The sequence below is a fragment of the Mchenga conophoros genome, linkage group LG3 (assembly GCF_057382185.1).
Source record: "Mchenga conophoros isolate Kocher_MC1m ecotype Shallow Benthic linkage group LG3, M_conophoros_male_GT1.1, whole genome shotgun sequence".
Lineage (NCBI taxonomy): Eukaryota > Metazoa > Chordata > Actinopteri > Cichliformes > Cichlidae > Mchenga > Mchenga conophoros.
In genome coordinates, this window is record NC_140528.1 from 13,219,383 (window position 1) to 13,238,006 (window position 18,624).

Consider the following 18,624-nt stretch of genomic DNA (forward strand, 5'->3'; position numbering starts at 1 on the left):
CTTTGTTTCATCAGATTTAACAGGAACTCATCTGAAGATCAGCCTCCTCCCTGTGAGGGGAAAATTCCTATCAAGTCTGCACCTGTCCTGCTTCAGGTGAAGCCCCGCCTCCTTCCAGGAATCACCTGTGTGTCTGTGTTTAGTGTGCAGCTGTGGAGCTTGTTGTTGGTGTGTGAAGAAGCTGTAAGTTTGCTTTGTTTCCTCCTTTAACAGTTTGTCTTTAGGAACTTTATGAGCAGATCAGGAAGTGAGACGTTTGTATTTACATAAAATAAAACCAATGAGATGATTTGATGATTGGCTGAATCCACTCTGGTTATCAGTCAGTTACTCTGCACTCAAACATTTGTCTTTGATAAACAGTTTAAAACGATCTGAATGAAACTTTGGATCCAACATCACTGGTGGAACAATGATCGTCCCTTTAACTGGAAACAGATGAAACCAGTTTGTTCTTCAGAAGCCGACATTCAGGTTTTACTGAGTGACGTCAAAACAACATGAAGCTGCTCCAGCTCAGTTCAGGGTCACTGCAAACAGAGATAATCAGAAGTAAATACAGACTCTCTCACACACCATCAATATTTAAGGATGTTTTCACTGCGGTTTAAATCCTACATATACTTGATGTTGATGCAGGAGTAAAGCCTCTCAGAATCAAACACATTTAAGCCTCTGTGACTCAGGACTGTGTGAAGTGCACAATCGAACACTTTTTAATCTGTTTCAAGTTAAACACAATGAAGTGTTCAAAGAAGAAACATGTTACTATGTGAATCCTGCTTGATGGACCAGAGCAGAGCCTCCCTCTGTGCTCTGTTCATCACTCTGTCAGTCTGAGTTATTCATGAAGCACAAGGAGCCGATGATAAGCTGGTTAATGTTGGCACACACACACACTGTGACACTGTCAGACATGAGGAAGTGTGCAGGTAAACTCTGCTCAGAAATGACAATGAGGAGGTACACAGACTGATGGAGCTCATAGAGTGGGACGTTTATTTTACATGAAGTAAACCTGATGTATCAGAATCAGAATCAGAATCAGAATACTTTATTGATCCCTGGGGGAAATTATTTTTTGTTACAGTGCTCCATTTTAAACCAACATTAAGACAAGACAGACAATACGCTAACTAAGAATAGTACAATATATACATATATATACATACATACATACATAAGTCACTTATAAATAAATATTTGGAAAAGAAACATGTGTAGTTGTAGCAGCAAACAGTGTGTTAAGTGGATGCGTTGTACAGGGAGCCACAGGCAGGAATGATTTCCTGTGTCGTTCAGTGGTGCTTTTCGGTAATCTCAGTCTCTCACTGAACGAGCTCCTGTGACTGACCAACATGTCATGGAGTGGGTGGGAGGTGTTATCCAACATTGTCTTTATCTTGGACAGCATCCATGTATGACCTGATCCGTAGATCAAACTGATGTGTTTAATAACCTGTTGTTTAGGGCTGGGCGATATGGCCTCAAATCCATATAATTTGAAGCATGTGCGGTAACGATATATATCACGATATATTCTTTTCTTCTGTATAACGTATTTTCCACACTATAAGGCTTAAAATCCTTTAATTTTCTCAAAAATCGAGAGTGTGCCTTATGTATGAATTCTGGTTGTGCTTACTGACCTCGAACCGATTTTGGCTGCAGAAATCTGTTAAAAATGTTTTAGTACAACTTTGGTAAGCAGCACTGGTTGATGGATCGTCAGAGCATTACGGCTGCCGTAGTGAGGAGCTTCACAGAGGAATCTGGGTCCAAAACTCCGACAGCTTCAGGTCCCAAAGTAAAACAAACACTGAGAGTTAAAAACGGTCTAAATTCTTTGATCATCAGCGTTGCTGCTTTACCAGGTGTAACAATGAAGTTTAACATCCATGAAAACAGAAGTTATTAATTTTTATGGAGTTAAAAGTTAACAGGAAGTTAGCTCGCTAGCTTCCACCTAAACATTTCATAGCATATTCTGACTGAGAGATTTTTGAAACAAATTCAAACGTACAGCTCTGCTACCACTTCCAACATAAATGAAGACAGAAAACTAAACAGCAGTGGCGTTTGCAGGTTACTGAAGTTGGACTACCTGGTATATAATGTTGTGCTACGTGATTGCTAGCGACACAGCTATGTTAGCATAACATTAGCACAGTGAAGCTGGAGGATGAACGCCAACTTTTTTCCACTCGATAAAAGTTAACGTGAATTATTAATATACTGCAACAACATGGGAACAGAGCAGCTGCGAGAGAATTCAACATTAATGAATCAATGTTACGGAAGTGGAGGAAGTGCAGTTTTTGGCTTTCCCCATATTTCAAAAGTGCTTCATCTCTTTGTTATGACTGTCGCCCGACATAATTTGCAGATGATAATGGTTGTAGCTGCTGCGATGCTTTCGACGAAAACAGGCACAGCTTGATGACATCATCAACATGCGCTTTTGCAGTAGAGCGGTATAGTCAAAATCTCTATCGTTGGCCAAATTTATATCATTTCTATCGTATATCGTTTCTATGGCCCACCCCTACTGTTGTTACTGTTGATGCGTCACAGAGATCAGCTGTGCTACAAACTGGAACTCTGCTGAACAGGATTTACTCGTTAGGTGAACTTTTAAGAACGAATGCTTCCTTGGCTGAAAGCAGTGAACATAATTAAAAAAACAGATTTACTTGCACATAAATCTGTCAGTAAAGTCTGGATAATAAATTCTGGTGGTGTTATAGGTTCTCTTGGTCAGCTTGGTGTTGGTTTGGCTCCTGCACAAAACAGTTTGCTCTCATATTTGACACTGACAGGAATAAAGAGTGAAAAACACGACAACCAAACTAAAAAAGAGAGACGAGTTAAAGCAGAAGATATTTTGTGTGTCAGAACATGTGATCCTCACCAAGACGGGCAGAGAAAAGCTCTGATTATTGTTGCTGAACTGTGACGGTGAACAGTCTCCTCTGTTGATCCCAGTGTGACTGAAGTCCGTGTGATGAGTGAGGACTGAGCCTGTGTTGGTCGATCGTCTCTAAACAGGATGTGAAGCATCAGTTCAGTCGTATTAAAGCCCTGAATAAACAGTCCTTCTGGATCCACTGTCTGTGTTTGGCTCCTCATCTTCAAAGACTCAACACAAGATGTTGGTCACATCAACATAAAACACAGGATTTGCTGCAGATGTTGAAGTGTGTTCTTCATATGAGAGAAGCTGCTGATCGTGTTTGTATGTTAGTACCTGTAGGATCGATGAACAGCTCTGATTCAGTTCACTAACCAGGCTCAGCAACACGTTCTCACTCCCAACTCGTCAAACGTGTGACGCATGCTCAGGCTCCCTCTGCTGCACTTATGGACGCGCAGGGTACCCCCCTCGCGTCAGGAATTGACGTGAAGGGTCCTCCGATTGAAGAGATTGCCGCGGAAGAGCCTTTTGTCCGTATATTTATATATTTCCGAAATCACATTGTAGTGACGTATACAGAACACAATAAATTATATAATGTAAACAACTACCTGAAAAACAGGCAGAACGATACTTTTGTATCGTTTATTCCATTTACGGAGGGAGTGATGTATGCTGGGTAATGGCACAGCTAGCTACTGGGTGACTTTATTCACCCGCTTCGGCTGTTATCAGTCCATACAATGGGCGTTATTAGCACAAATCAGTCCCATAGATATGGGCCATCTCCTGCTAGATTGTTCAGAAGGTTGTTCTCATCCATCCAGATGGAGGATCACTAACAGGAGCGTGGAAGACTCCAGAATCCACTCTGGCTGGAATCCGGTGGATATGCAGTGGGTACAGGTAAGACCATTTAAACGGACAGCATTTATAGAATGACTATTAAAAGTCAGCGAGTGTCAGTAATGTTAATGTGGTTATGTTAGTAATACACCGAGTGCTAATATAACAGCTTTAAGATGCATTTGTAGATATTATTACGCGTTTTACCGTCTTTATGGTGCTAGCTTAAAGTTACCGTGTAAACGTTAGCTTATATTGGAGTAAAGCTGTTCCTGTTTAAACGATGTTAGCAGAAATATTAGCTTCTGTCATGACTGATGAAGTTACTAGTTAATAAAGTTTCCAGTAAAGTGTTTAATCGCAGCCACAGATTGACAGCAAATATCTCGATTAGCTTCAGTGCATCTATAATAAATATGTGCAAGTTTCAGTGCTTCGTTTAAACTGTATGATACTTATACTGACCCAGGGTCAGTGTACAATCCTAGCTGTGTGAACAAAGCCTGGCTCCTTTAATCCTGCATGACAAACCTCAGGATGCAGGTTATTATTACTCTTTCCTGCTGGCACACCTGTCACACCTGAGAGTCAGCTAGAAACGTACAGTGACGTTGACATCATGCAAAGACTGCCAGACTCTGTAATACTGCAAATGATCAGTGACTCAGGTTAACACTAAACTTTAAACAGCACCTCTGTGTCTCTGTGTGCTGAACATTTAGGATTGAGTCAGGCTGCATCAGCTGAAGCTGTTATTTGTATATATCAGTATTTTTTTATTCAGGTGTGGGGAAAATACGTAAGACTGCAGTGAAGCGATGCACCAGATGAATCCCTGGCCAAAGGTATCGTACTTAAATCAGACTACTGATCCAGCCACATCAGCCTTTTGTGAGGTCTGTTTAAAGTAGACTAAAAGTGAACTGCAGGTTCCTGAGAGGTGGACTGTGAGCACAGAAACACATGTTCATACATACAGCTGCAGCAAACTTACATTAGTTTTAAATAGATTTGTTACTCTGATGTCTGTCTCTGTGTTAGTCCTCTGACAGACTGGTGACCTGTCCAGGTGTGCTCTACCTGTGACTACTGGGACAGGCTCTAGCTCCTGTAAAAGAAATTTTCTGTTATTCTCATTTAAAGTATTTAAGTGCTTATGCATATGCTTAGTTGTGACACTGTTACTGTTCAGTGAATGTTTCTAAAACTAGATGAACTTACTTCAGCGTCAGCAGTTTGAGAAAACAACTCCCTTTACAGGTGCTGATAAGGCCAAGGGCACAAAACAGCACAACCATTGATGCGTTAGGTTTCATAGCGAGACACGTGAAGTGTGGTAGGATCAGTTTGTAACTTCCTCCCTCTTCCTTGGAATGCATAAAGGAGGAGGAGCACGACCTCTGTGGCAGCGCTGACATGACTGAACTGTGATGTTTGATGTGTGTTGGCGCAGTAATAAATAGCTTGATCACAGCTCTTTCTGTGTTGCAGACTTTATTTAAAAAATTCCACGAAAACCCCCCCCCCCCCACCCTCCCACTGTGAACCTGAATTGAATATTCAGAAGACATTTGTTTAAATAGTTCTACAAATCTGAGCTGTTGGTGTGTCCTTGGATTGTGTGGTAATAATATTAGAGCCTGCAATCTTTCTTACTGAATCTCTACTATGAGTCATGTTACCTGAGATTAATTCTATGTTTACCTGTCAGCCTGGACGAATGTGCTGTGTGAAGGAAATTAAATCAAATCAGATCTGAACATTTAAGGAACCTGTTCATATTTAATATGAACCAGTGATTTTTTGATTGCTGATTCCAAGAGAGTCTTTGTGGAAATCCTGTTTGGCTTTTTTTTATTTTAATTCTCTTCTCTGTTTTCCAGAACAGTTCTCCACAGTCGCTGTCCACATGGGTCAGTGGGACCAAGAAGCACTCTGCTAATGTGGGACTCTGACCAGCAACATCCAGACCCAGACAGCGTTTTCTATCTCCCAGCTGGAGGTTTTGTTTGTCTGTAACTGGAGAGTCAGATTTTTGTTGAGCTTCACACTTGCAGAGGTAAGTCAGTTTGCAGAGATCCCTCCCACCCTGGCTTTTATGTCCTCTTATCTGAAACAGTAATATTTCAGTGACTGCTGCTTATACCACAGGTTAATACACGCTACTGATCCGTGATGGGAGAATCATCAATTTTGGCAACAAAGAAGCCTGGTGGATGTTTGTTTACAGTCTGATGATGGGACATCATGCTCTGCATCTTCAAAGTTTGCCTCCTCATTATTATTCATACCCAGTAATGTGAAGTATGCTCATATCTACTATAATTGAACCAACCTGGTGCTCTTCATTTATGGAGGCTGTTGAGTCTGAATGTTGGATGTTGTGTATCTCGTGTTCTCCGGGCTTTGTTGTCCTGTCTTTTCGCAGGATCAGAAAACAAAACCAGGAGGCGCGTAAATGTTTCTTCTCCATGATGTTTCTTCAAATGTTTCTTCTGGATGATGATAAGACTGTGACACGGGATGCCATCTTTGGTCTTGTGATGAAGCAAAGCTCAGGAAGAAGTGGGATTAAATGGTACCCACATGTGTGCTGCTGAGAAGGATGTACAGGGGCACCTGCAGCCAAATCCAAGCCTCAGGTTAGTTGTAGTTGCAGAACGCTATAGGACTGAGACAGCTGAGGCATCAAATGTTTGATTAAACGGATGAAAAAGAGAAGTTTCTTCCCTATAATTATCACTTCTTAAAATCTGTAGCAACTTCAAGTCTGTCAGCGTGCTGAGCATGCTCAGAATGTGACAATATATTTTTGTTCAATATTTAATTTCTTTCAGTTGCAATTGTTAAATGAAAAAAAATATATTCTTATAATTTAGCAAACTAATTTATCAAAAAAATATACATATATCTGTATTAGATTTAATAAATTAATTTGACACCTGTATTGAAAATACCATATTGTATTCATACAGAATCAGTTTGGTATCATTGTTTGTTTGCTCACTGATTGCTGAAACTAAGAGCTGCTTTGATCTGTTTAGATCTAAAGTATCCAAAGTTGAGCTCTGATGTTTCTTCACCCCTGTGTGTGTGATATGTGATTCCTACATGCTTGCAGAGCAGAGCAGCAGTTTGTGCTCACAGATGGTGACGGTGTGGAGAGACGGTGGTGTTTCCTCAAAAGAACCAGCAGAGTCACTTGCTGACTGATGTTCGTCTGCACTGCACAGAGGAAATCAACTGACCGAGGTTTGTCCAGTGACGTGTTATGAAATGTATATTTGTTTTATGCTTACAGTTATGTTTTTCTTGACAGAGGCTCTGCAGAAGTTTGACAAAGCAGAGAAAATATGTGCTTTAGCGACCGTGGCTCAGGGGGTTGGAAATCGCATCTGTAACCGGAAGGTCGCCGGTTCGATCCCCAGGCTCTCTGTCCTGGTCGTTGTGTCCTTGGGCAAGACACTTTACCCTACCGCCAACTGGTGTTGGCAAGAGGAGCCGATGGCGCGATATGGCAGCCTGGCTTCTGTCAGTCTGCCCCAGGGCAGCTGTGGCTACAACCGTAGCTGCTTCCACCAGTGTGTGAATGAATAGTGGCATTGTAAGGTGCTTTGAAAAGCGCTATATAAATCCAATCCATTATTATTATTATAAAACATGTGCTTTACATTTTACTGTGATTTATTGAGATATTTGTTGCCTGATGTTCAGCAGGAATGGAGAAATAGAATCAAAGGGAGATGTTTTTGCTGTTTTTGTAATGATGTAAGTAAATCTTCAATATTATTTACTTGCTTGGTTATATTAGGAGTGTTTCTGAGTGAGGGGGGAGGAGTCATCATCCAGGTAAAGTGACGTGGATCAGTGGATACACTTGTCTCCCCTTTAAAGGAGACAATCCAAGTCATCCTTAAATGTTAGTGCTTTCAAATACACAAACATTTTTAAAGGACAAAAATGAACATCCAACTTTGACTGTAATACAAAATCAATCTTTGCATGTGTGTTTTCAAACTCTCAGATGGGCAGCATATCAGTCTTGGACTGTCTAACCTGCCGGAGCAGCACTGAATGACCACCACACATGAGCATGTTCCTGCAACATTCAGCATCTGATCCTTCATCTGTGTGCTTCTGCTTTTGGTAAGTAGAGTTACCCAACTCCAGTAACTCTAAACACATGCCATCCATTTCTAACGGCCTGGTTACTTCCTGTCAGTTACTTTAGAAACCATGTGGTCACCTGACCTAACACTGTTTCTTCTTCTTCCCCTTAATGTTCAAGTGTCACATGTCAAACAGCTGGAGAGGAAACTACATCAGTGTACTGGGATGTTTCACCAACACACCAGATGCTGTTCCTTCATGGTGACATCACCAGAGACAGCCCCGCCCACCTCAGGACCTCGCCATTGATCATGATGATTATAATGATGACAGCGAGCGGAACTAAGACTGTAAAAATCCACGACCAGAATTTTTCTTTCTAATTATTAATGAATACTGAGAGCCTCTTTCTGTGTTTTGTCTGTTTTGGGGTTGTTTTTTTTTTACCTCATTTGTTACTAACAAAGTTCACAAACTCACACAGTTTACATGCTGTATGTTTCCATCTTTACCAGCCACACTCTAACTGCATTTAAGAAAATAATCCTTAGAAATCGTCGTTTTTCTCTTTTGTAATTGATGATAATTCAGTGATACTGCACTGCTTCCTTTTATTGCGTCTCACATTGCTTTAAGTTTTTCAGTGTCCAGTTATTTTTTACTGCTGTTTGAATTCTCTGTATGTTTGACCCTGTAGACTGTTTGATGGACTGCTTGTCTTCCTGTTTGTAACCGCCGCCTGTTTTTTAATAAAGATTTGGATTTCTGACTTCAACACAACCTCTGCGTGTCCTCCCTTTGTGTCCCCTTCCTCTGTGAATGTGTTGCATGTGTCACAGATTCATTTTATTAACAGCTTTCCCACAGTGAGTTGCATCAGCATTCATTCACAGCACATTGCAGAAGGATTCAGATTAATACAGTGATCTTACAGTCAGAATGATCCTGACAGAGTGCCACTGTAAATGATCTTTCATCAGGTACATTTTAAAGTTCAGTATTTCAAAGCAGGAGTTATGAAGACTCATACTGGCATTAGGACTAATAATATGTACTTACAAAGTCAAAGTTTTTTAATTATGCTAGAATATTGGAAGACAATCAACTTTTAGTGTTTTCTGCATATTAATTATTCTGAAATAGAGACGTGACCCTAACTGTACAGAAGCACTAAACAGCTGACAATCTAACAGACATCATTGGCCTGAGCTGTCATGCACAGTGAGTCTGATCCTTTGCTGTGAGAGTCTGACAAGCATGTTTCTGGTCAGTTTGGAACAAATAATATCACAATGTTGATCTTTCTTTCAATATTCCTTCTCTTTTACAACATAAACTGTGATCAAAGCTACTTATGTTCACAGCATGTAATAATACTGACAGTCCAGGGCATTGTGGTCTGTTGAGCTAGGGTTAGGGTTAGCAATTCAGACATATGTAATCAATATTAAACGTCTCTGACGTGGGCCACTGTCCGCAGTGTTGGGAAATCCATACCAGGCTGGAACGAGTCAAGGTAGGTGAGCATCCATGGGAAGACACAGCAGATGCATCCTACTGACAGGACCAGGAGACTCCAGAAACCGAGCATCTTCTCTTCAGTGCCATCCTCTCCTGTCACCCTCTCTGCCCTCAGCTCTTTGAGTATGGGGTAGATAAGGGCGCAGAGAAACCCTTATTACTAATTTGTATTATAATTCAATTTTCATGAAATATTCAGTATCGGTCCTTTTATATTATAACCACGTATCCACCCAGGCTCATGGTGGGGCAGGGCTCTGTCCTGGGATGCTTGAGTGAAAGGTAATGTACACCCTGACCAGGTATCCAGTCTGTCAGAATTGTTTTCAATATTTGGTTCAAAAACATGAGTGACAACAAAAATCCAACTAGGATTCTTGCATATGATGAATGAAGTCTGTCTTTGACTGTATTGTCCAGCTGATCCATCAAACCCCCAGCAGGTGAACCTTATTCATGACATAACACGGCAACAATGTAAAAAATGAAACAGCAACAGTCTAAATGTAAAGTGCATTCTAAAGTCCTCTTCAATAAATCATATGCAAAGAGTCATTCAGGACTGTAAAACGTGAACTACAGAACCCAGAGTCTTCATCATTAAATCTCTGGTTGCTTCATTTTTCTATCCTATATCAGATACTTTAAGGTTAGGTTAGGTAAAGTTGCATTCTCATGGTGAGGCAAAGTGCTTTATGTGTGTGTGTGCGTGTCATGAACGGCTATAAAAGGCCTATAATTACAGAACAAAGCGGGGTTTGAGTTCGAGTTACGACAGACTGTCACTACTTGTAAATGGAACGCAGCCTTCCTGCGGCGGACAGCTAATAACAGGAATCGGACACGGTCCACCCAAGTCCACAGCAACCACCATAGCAACCGCCTAGCATGACCTTAAAAACATATTCTGTCTTCATAACTATCAAAAACATGAAATGATTTGCAAAGTGTGAAAGTGTTACAGCTGCAGAGAGCTATGACGGTATCTTTGGAAGCTGTTTACTGTCACGGTCTGGGGGGCAGACCGTGGGGGATGTTGGAGAAAGGACCCAAACGCTGGACTTAACGAAATGAACAGTGGGTTTATTTACAGTGAGGTAAATGTACACCACACATTGAATCTCCAAAAGTGCTCCCTCGACTCCCGTGACGTGTCTTCTCCCAAGTGCTGGTATCCCGTGCTCTCTGCCCCTGTGCCTTCACACACCCCGTGTGTCTTGCAGTCCTGTGTTCCACTCTCCTGAGGAAAGAACACAGACACAGCCGTTATGGCACCAACTCCAGCAGGCATACACTGACCAGCACTACAAACACTGACATGGAGTCTAACTCAACGATCCTGCGCCGGAGGAAGCTCCATCGCTCTGTTAAGTAGCTCCCCCGACGATCCTGATCAGAAGCAGGTGTGTGGTAAGCTAGGCGTGACCAGCAGCTGGCAGGGCCACACCCATCAGGCCTGCAGGTGGCTGTCCTTCATCCTCCAGCCTCACACACATACACACACCAGCATTGAACACAAGAACACAGTGCAGCAAACATACATCCAATACACTAATAACAATAAAGGTCCACACTGTTCACGAACCCCGAGTCCCCGGAACCGGGTCCGTGACAGTACCCCCCCTCTAAGGGTCGACTCCCGACGACCCCAAAACAAAACCACAGAACAACCAACCCAGGGCGGGTGGCGGGGGGTCCAGGACGGAGGGCCCCAAAACCACTCCGCTAAACAGCCACCACAAAGCAACAAAAGAAAAACACAGGTCAACAGTCCAATCCCCCGGTCCAGTGGCAGCAAACAGATCTGGCGGCCGATCTGCAGGACGGCAAAACAAGCGGGACCCGCTGCGGGTTAGGCAGTGGCGGCAAAAAAGTTCAGGTGGCCTACCTCTAACCCCGTGATGGAAGCAGAACGCTTCAGGCGGCCTGCCACGGATCCGGTGGCAACGGCGTTGCAGCTCCGGCGGGCGGCCACGGGTCCGGTGGCGGCAGTGTGACTGCTCCGGCGGGCGGCCACTGGTCCGGTGGCGGCGGCGTTGCTGCTCCGGCGGGCGGCCACGGGTCCGGTGGCGGCGGCGTTGCTGCTCCGGCGGGCGGCCACGGGTCCGGTGGCGGCGGCGTTGCTGCTCCCGCCTCAGCACCACCCACGATTCCCGACGTGGCGGCCGGGCTGCAGGACGTGGCGGCCGGGCTGCAGGACGTGGCGGCCCCTCCGGCACGCAGACCTCCAGCTCTGGCTCAGCGGATCCCTCCGGACCTCCGAGCTCCTCCGGTGGCAGCGCGGGCTCACCAAGCTCGCTGAGCTCCTCTGCTGGCAACGCCGGTCCCTCCGGCTCGTTGAGGTCCGCCAGCAGCGGTGCGGGCTTCTCAGTGGGTGGCTCGCTGGGCTGCTCCGGCTCACAGTGCTCCTCCGGCTCGCCGAGCTCCTCCGGCAATAGCTCGCTGAGCTCCTCCAGCATTAGCCCGCTGAGCTCCTCCAGCATTAGCCCGCTGAGCTCCTCCGGCTCACAGTGCTCCTCCGGCTCGCCGAGCTCCTCCGGCATTAGCTCGCTGGGCTGCTCCGGCTCACAGTGCTCCTCCGGCTCGCCGAGCTCCTCCGGCAATAGCTCGCTGAGCTCCTCCAGCATTAGCCCGCTGAGCTCCTCCGGCTCACAGTGCTCCTCCGGCTCGCTGAGCTCCTCCGGCATTAGCCCGCTGAGCTCCTCCGGCTCACAGTGCTCCTCCGGCTCGCTGAGCTCCTCCAGCATTAGCTCGCCGAGCTCCTCCGGCTCGCTGAGCTCCTCCAGCATTAGCTCGCCGAGCTGCTCGCCGAGTTCCACAGCTGGCGACGCGGGCTCCTCCCGCTCGCTGAGCTCCTGCTCGGGCATGCTGAGCTCCCGCTCGCCGAGCCGCTGCCGCTGGACAAAGTCTGGAGTTTCCCGAGCTTGCACTACCCCCCGGGCTTCATGCAGGGTGCGAAGGAAGGCGGAAACTTCCTTAAGCTGGCCGAGGTAGGGACTTCCCTCCAGGATTGCCTCGATGGCATTTAACCCCACCACTCTTGCCCTTGCGTTGGTGGTGTGAGTTACCCAGTCCATCAGGCGTTGGACGCGTGTGAGGTCGCCCCCTCCGGACAGGGCTGCTGGAGTGGGTAGTGGAATGGAGGCTGCCGCTGGTGGAGAAGATGGCTGAGGGGTGACTGCATGCGGATGAGATGAAGACGGTGTTACAGCTGCAGATGGTGAAGCAGCGGGTGGTGTAGATGGTGAACGGGATGAAACGGTAGGCAGCGAGGTAGATGTCGCGGGGAATGATTCAGCAGGTGACGGCCGACTTACTAGCTGGGCGATTGGCTGTGGTACGGCGACCAGCTGGGCCGCTGGCTGCGCTTTGGCTACCGGCTGGGCAGCTGGCCGTATAAACATAGCCCCAGAGTAAACGGTAGAGGTGAGTGACGAAGAATTGTCCATATGACTCACCACAGCCGGCTGTTGGAAAGTTTTAGAGTCTGACTGCGGTGAGGCACGCCGGCGGCGCAAGCGTCGCTTCTGTAACGATGCCGGGGCCAGCGTATCAGGCTGAGGTTCCACCAGCCGGCCGGACAGGAGAGCAGCTGTGTGATTTTGAGCTGCCGGTCCTTGGTCTGCTGACTCAGCAGGTGCCGCAGAGGTGAGTGGAGATGGGGTGAGGTGCAGAGGGCGTGTGAAACGTTTCCCCCGCAATGGAGGGTCCAACAAGCGAGCTGCAAGCGACGGCGGGGAGGCTATCAGCCTATGAAAAAAGAAATAGGCAGCAAGGGCTCCCAGGGAGGTTGCCATATCCTCCTCGCCCGGACAGCCCAAACCAAACAGCTCAAAACAGGAACTTTCCCTCAGCGTGATTATAATCGAAATTAGTCTCTTAATGTCCAAAAAGCTCACAGATGAGGTGATTGATGATAAGAAGGAATCAAAAAATACGACCTGTAAGTGTCTCTGATGTGGATCTGCCGCCTGGATAATGCTCCGACAGTATTTCCAGAGCTGGGCGAGCAATTCCTCCTGTGAGACGGTCCTTGAGTCCGCTGGGCCCATAATGGCAGGATCGTTCTGTCACGGTCTGGGGGGCAGACCGTGGGGGATGTTGGAGAAAGGACCCAAACGCTGGACTTAACGAAATGAACAGTGGGTTTATTTACAGTGAGGTAAATGTACACCACACATTGAATCTCCAAAAGTGCTCCCTCGACTCCCGTGACGTGTCTTCTCCCAAGTGCTGGTATCCCGTGCTCTCTGCCCCTGTGCCTTCACACACCCCGTGTGTCTTGCAGTCCTGTGTTCCACTCTCCTGAGGAAAGAACACAGACACAGCCTTTATGGCACCAACTCCAGCAGGCATACACTGACCAGCACTACAAACACTGACATGGAGTCTAACTCAACGATCCTGCGCCGGAGGAAGCTCCATCGCTCTGTTAAGTAGCTCCCCCGACGATCCTGATCAGAAGCAGGTGTGTGGTAAGCTAGGCGTGACCAGCAGCTGGCAGGGCCACACCCATCAGGCCTGCAGGTGGCTGTCCTTCATCCTCCAGCCTCACACACATACACACACCAGCATTGAACACAAGAACACAGTGCAGCAAACATACATCCAATACACTAATAACAATAAAGGTCCACACTGTTCACGAACTCCGAGTCCCCGGAACCGGGTCCGTGACAGTTTACATAGCTAATAATATACGATGTAACCATGGAGACAGTCAGTCACGTGAGCTAGCGGTGCATGTTTACTACAGTGAATAAGGTGATTGTGTGCACAGCGTCCACACGCTGCAGAGGGTAAAGACATTACTTCAATATTGTTTTATATTGATATATATTTGCCTTCTGTTGACCATCACCTCAGGTTCACCATTACAGTTTCAGCATACAGATACACACTGTCTAAATATGAACACATTCAAAAACTCATGTCTCAGAAATAAGCACAGCTGTTCATGTTTGTCATTAGAGTTTTATTTGTAAGAAAATTATGAACTTCATATTGTTTATCAAATAAAAGAACATTTCACAACTCTGAGTCAACAGAAACAGGAAACAGAAATGTCTCTAATGTAGACGTGTACAGTGTAGTGAAAGCATTAAAAGATCATAAAGGAAACACTAACATTTATGTGAAACTAATTGTAATAAAAAAATGAACAGGTGGTTTATAGATGTAAAAGAAAGAATCTGAAAACAACACTTTTTTGGTCTAAGTGATCAAAGTAGAAAACAGAAGTGATGTTCAAGAACAAACCGTAGCTGCACTAATATTACACATCTCCATTGTTGTGGTGAACAGACATGTTGCTTTTAAAACCACATGCAGTGTGTGACCATGACTGTTCACTGAGACCATGAACGCCACTTCACTGAAGCCTTCACCTTCTTCTTCTTCTAAATTGGAAGCAGAAGGAGCACGAGCTGCTTTGATCTACTGAAAGGAAAAAGCAGAACATCTGAGCTGAAATCATTAAGACAGGAACAAATTCAATGCAGTGTCTCAGGTGGCTTAGCCTGTTACAACTGTTGATACAAGCTAAATACGGTTAACACACAGTGTCAGGGAGCTCCAGTGTGGGAACTAGTGGCTTTAGGTTTGTAGTCATTTAACTTTCATCCATTCATTCATTTAATTCAGGAGGAAGAAATGCCAGGTTGGTGCAGGCTGGTTACATGCATTTGGTCCCATGCTGTCTTTAACTAAATGACTTGGTTCACTTTATGGCTGGGCTGTATGTGGGGTTATATCATGTTATTTGGGCAGGAGTACCTGTCCCCTGTTAGACTTAGAAGGTTTCTCCATAAGTAGAGTTTCTAACTCTTATAGCACATCTGTGGCTGACAGCTTTTTGGTGGCTCTTTTTACCCCACACTGGTTGTGAGTGTGTAAATAGCCCCACTAGTTATTTTGGGTTGCAGTTAACTTGGGAGGAAGAGGTAGGTCTGCCATGACTAGATGAATAACAATTATCTGGGATACATAAATTTCACAATGCATGCATATATCTCTATAAACCTGCCTGAGGGCTGCCATTTTTACATTCAGTTATTTCTTTGTTGAATCTAAATAATGAATGTGTTACAGTTAAAGTGAAACACTGGTCAGTGTAAATGGCTCATTGGGACACAGAAACCTTTAAATTAAACCTGATATCGAGTGTCAAACAATGTCAAAGCTGTAAAAGATGTTTACAGTCAGAATTTATAAAACTATGATTGTAAATAAATTCAAACAAGTGAGCTTTTCTCTTTGTGCTGAATATCAACACTGTGGTTTCTTAGACTGTAAGCTTTACTTCAGCACAACCAGTTGTAGAAGCTGCCACTCCAAATGCCTTTTGATAACAAGAAAAAAAAATACCTTTTCAGTCCACGGCCTGAAGTTCTTCTCTGACATCTTCTGCCATCAGCTTTGTCTGCTGGTTTGAAGACAATAAACCACAAAAAAGATGATTTAGTCACTTTGTCTGCATCATGCAGCTCGAATGTGTCGTGCAACGATGTTGAATAGCGGTTGTTATCCCTCTGCTCAGTAGGCTTGTACTGTACAGCATCTCATTGATATGTGAGGAATGCTAATGTAACACGATAACAGACTTACATCATTAAAACATAAAGGACAGGAGATATTTAGATATTTTTATATTTATATTACATTTTATAGCTGACGGATATTACTAAATAGATAGAATTTACTAAATAGCTGGATGAACATGAAAAATATGTCTATAATAACAAATGACCATGAGAGCCAGTAGAATTAATTCAACTGGACACTCAAACGACGTCCTTAAATGCTCTTTAAGTGGCAGAACAGACGAACAAACAGTTAATTGCTTACTTGAGATGAAATCTGCTCAGCTACTTTGAAAACAGCTTCTAACTGGTTCCTCCTTTAACAGGATGACTGCTCAGGGGTAAGGCCATCATGCAGTCCAGCAACCTTTATGGTTCTGCTTTGATTCACCAGGAACTATTAGGGAAACCTTCCAGCGCCTCCTGTGAAAGACACAGGCATAAACACACAAACATTTATTAACATGTTCCACAGTCTTCCAGTTTGATTTTCTCATCCTGTGGACAACAACGTACATGGATGCAGGTTTATTGTTAACTTTTGTAAGGTTTATTTAATGAACATATCCAGCTGCAGCTCCACTGTGATCCTGAACTGGATAAGCACTTAAGAAAATGTGTCAATAAATGCACATACATCAACTTACTATATTTATCCAAACAGACGGGACCAATAATGCTTCACTGAGTTAGAGACTTTAACGTCTCTTCTATGTAAGAATGTCTCGTGCTGATAGACCTGCAAACTTGACAACAAAGGTTTTTCAGACTGCATGTAGCTGTCCTCTATGTCAGCTCACACATTTACATTTATGTCACACTTATTTCTGCTTTCCCATTTTATAATTATTACTTACATTTTGATTAGATACCTTGAGTTTGTAAATGATCAGATTACATAATTGGAATACAATGTATCCAATTCAGGGTTGTGGGAGGATGAAGCCTATCCCAGCTGATACAGGACAAAGACAGGCTGCCAGCAATATGTGTAACAGAAAATCCACTTAAATGTTTGATATTTCTTATAATAATCATAATTATGACTATTATTTAAAGGTTTCTTTATAAATACATTTTGATTTTTTATAACCTCTAAAATATAAACCTGAGCTGTTTCAGATTCTGACCTCTGACCTCACTGCAGCTCCCTCTTGGAAGTACGTCTGGGGGCCTCTGGATGTCTGGAGTTTTGATCTCCTCCATACCCGCTTCACACTCTGGAGGACGGGGCTGTGGCCCCCCCACACTCCCTAGCAGATCATTACATGGAGAAACCTTTGGAATGCAAGCATGCTGATCCACACAGGTATGCACACATGGGTATTCACAGACGCGGACTAAAGCTTTCTTGGCTGCTACCTCAAAGCACACTGTGCGCTGTCTATCTTGCGTGCTGCACAATATCGTTTATTATTTAGTAAATATTGATATCTATGACTAGCTAGTTTATTGTGATGGTGCTTTGTTTTCTCTATTATTATGTTGCTCTTTGTTGTTTGCTGTCTCCTCTGTTTGTTTTTTTTGTTTGTTTGTTTTTTTTCTCCATACAGGTGACCCAGGAGTTCTTTTTTTTTTTTCTCTCTCTCTTCCCCCCCCCTCTCACCGTCTCTTCTCCCCTTTGGTTTTCTTTCTTTCTCTCCCCCTCTTTCTCTCATTCATTCCCCCTGTCCTATTTATAAAAAAAAAAAAAAAAAATGACAAAGGATGAACTGAAGCTCTGCCATCACGTAATGTCGCATACTGCTGTTTCTGATGTCACTTAGAAAAAATAAATAAATAAATAAAAAAAAATAAGGAAGTACGTCTGCTTCTTGTCTACCCCCAGTGTTGACCGCCTGCCCTTGATATCACGTACTGTACCTGAGGAACAAAAAAGGACAAACACTTGCCTTCATTTAAGAAGTACATTCATACAGAGGTAATCTATGGAAACACACTAGTTCAACCTTTGGGAGGAATCAGTTCCTGTGAAACATTTCTGTAAATGAACATCATGTGGAGAATGAATGAAATGAGTTCTTCAGGTGACTCAGCAGTCCCACACTGACAAATGAAATCTAGTTAAACTATTAAGCATATTTGCTCTTCTGAAATCTGTGTTAAACAACAACAAACATAAGTTAGTAACAAAAATACAGCTGAGTAGAGGCTTTACAAACCACCAGCAGCCATAATGCTAAATTTTAATCTTCAAATATTTCTGAGCCGTCTTCAACCTGCTTTTAACACATTAAAGTCCCACACTCAATGCAGCCTGACTCAATCCTAGATGTTCAGCACACAGAGACACAGAGGTGCCGTTTAAAGTTTAGTGTTAACCTGAGTCACTGATCATTTGCAGTATTACAGAGTCTGGCAGTCTTTGCATGATGTCCACGTCACTGTAAGTTTCTAGCTGACTCTCAGGTGTGACAGGTGTGCCAGCAGGAAAGAGTAATAATAACCTGCATCCTGAGGTTTGTCATGCAGGATTAAAGGAGCCAGGCTTTGTTCACACAGCTGGGATTGTATTTTACACTGACCCTGGGTCAGTATAAGTATCATACAGTTTAAACGAAGCACTGAAACTTGCACATATTTATTACAGATGCACTGAAGCTAATCGAGATATTTGCTGTCAATCTGTGGCTGCGATTAAACACTTTACTG

At 44.0% G+C, this 18,624-nt stretch overlaps 1 protein-coding gene and 3 long non-coding RNA genes across 7 annotated transcripts; 2 read left to right on the forward strand and 2 right to left on the reverse strand.

Moving 5' to 3' along the window:
- The first annotated feature begins 3,578 nt into the window (after positions 1 to 3,578).
- LOC146577314 (uncharacterized) lies at positions 3,579 to 6,065 on the forward strand. Its single transcript, XR_014889377.1, has 3 exons — positions 3,579 to 3,820; positions 5,644 to 5,819; positions 5,912 to 6,065. It is a non-coding gene; the product is annotated as an uncharacterized LOC146577314 (long non-coding RNA).
- Positions 6,066 to 6,254: 189 nt separating this feature from the next.
- On the forward strand, positions 6,255 to 8,082 carry LOC146577315 (uncharacterized). Of its 3 annotated transcripts, none has more exons than XR_014889361.1 (5): positions 6,255 to 6,402; positions 6,882 to 7,012; positions 7,572 to 7,679; positions 7,785 to 7,906; positions 8,049 to 8,082. It is a non-coding gene; the product is annotated as an uncharacterized LOC146577315 (long non-coding RNA). The 3 variants fall into 3 exon arrangements; XR_014889363.1 differs by having other exon boundaries at positions 6,290 to 6,402; positions 6,892 to 7,012; XR_014889362.1 differs by having other exon boundaries at positions 6,291 to 6,402; positions 6,887 to 7,012.
- A 3,073-nt stretch (positions 8,083 to 11,155) lies between these two features.
- On the reverse strand, positions 11,156 to 12,468 carry LOC146577316 (uncharacterized). The gene is made up of 2 exons (XM_085267651.1): positions 11,306 to 12,468; positions 11,156 to 11,207 (listed from the first exon to the last, which is right to left on the reverse strand). The coding sequence occupies exons 1-2, from the start codon at positions 12,466 to 12,468 to the stop codon at positions 11,156 to 11,158; spliced, it is 1,215 nt and encodes a 404-aa protein (XP_085123777.1).
- Positions 12,469 to 14,575: 2,107 nt separating this feature from the next.
- LOC146577317 (uncharacterized) lies at positions 14,576 to 17,141 on the reverse strand. Of its 2 annotated transcripts, none has more exons than XR_014889371.1 (4): positions 17,103 to 17,141; positions 16,238 to 16,395; positions 15,758 to 15,815; positions 14,576 to 14,830 (listed from the first exon to the last, which is right to left on the reverse strand). It is a non-coding gene; the product is annotated as an uncharacterized LOC146577317 (long non-coding RNA). The 2 variants fall into 2 exon arrangements; XR_014889372.1 differs by having other exon boundaries at positions 14,801 to 14,827.
- Positions 17,142 to 18,624: the final 1,483 nt, after the last annotated feature.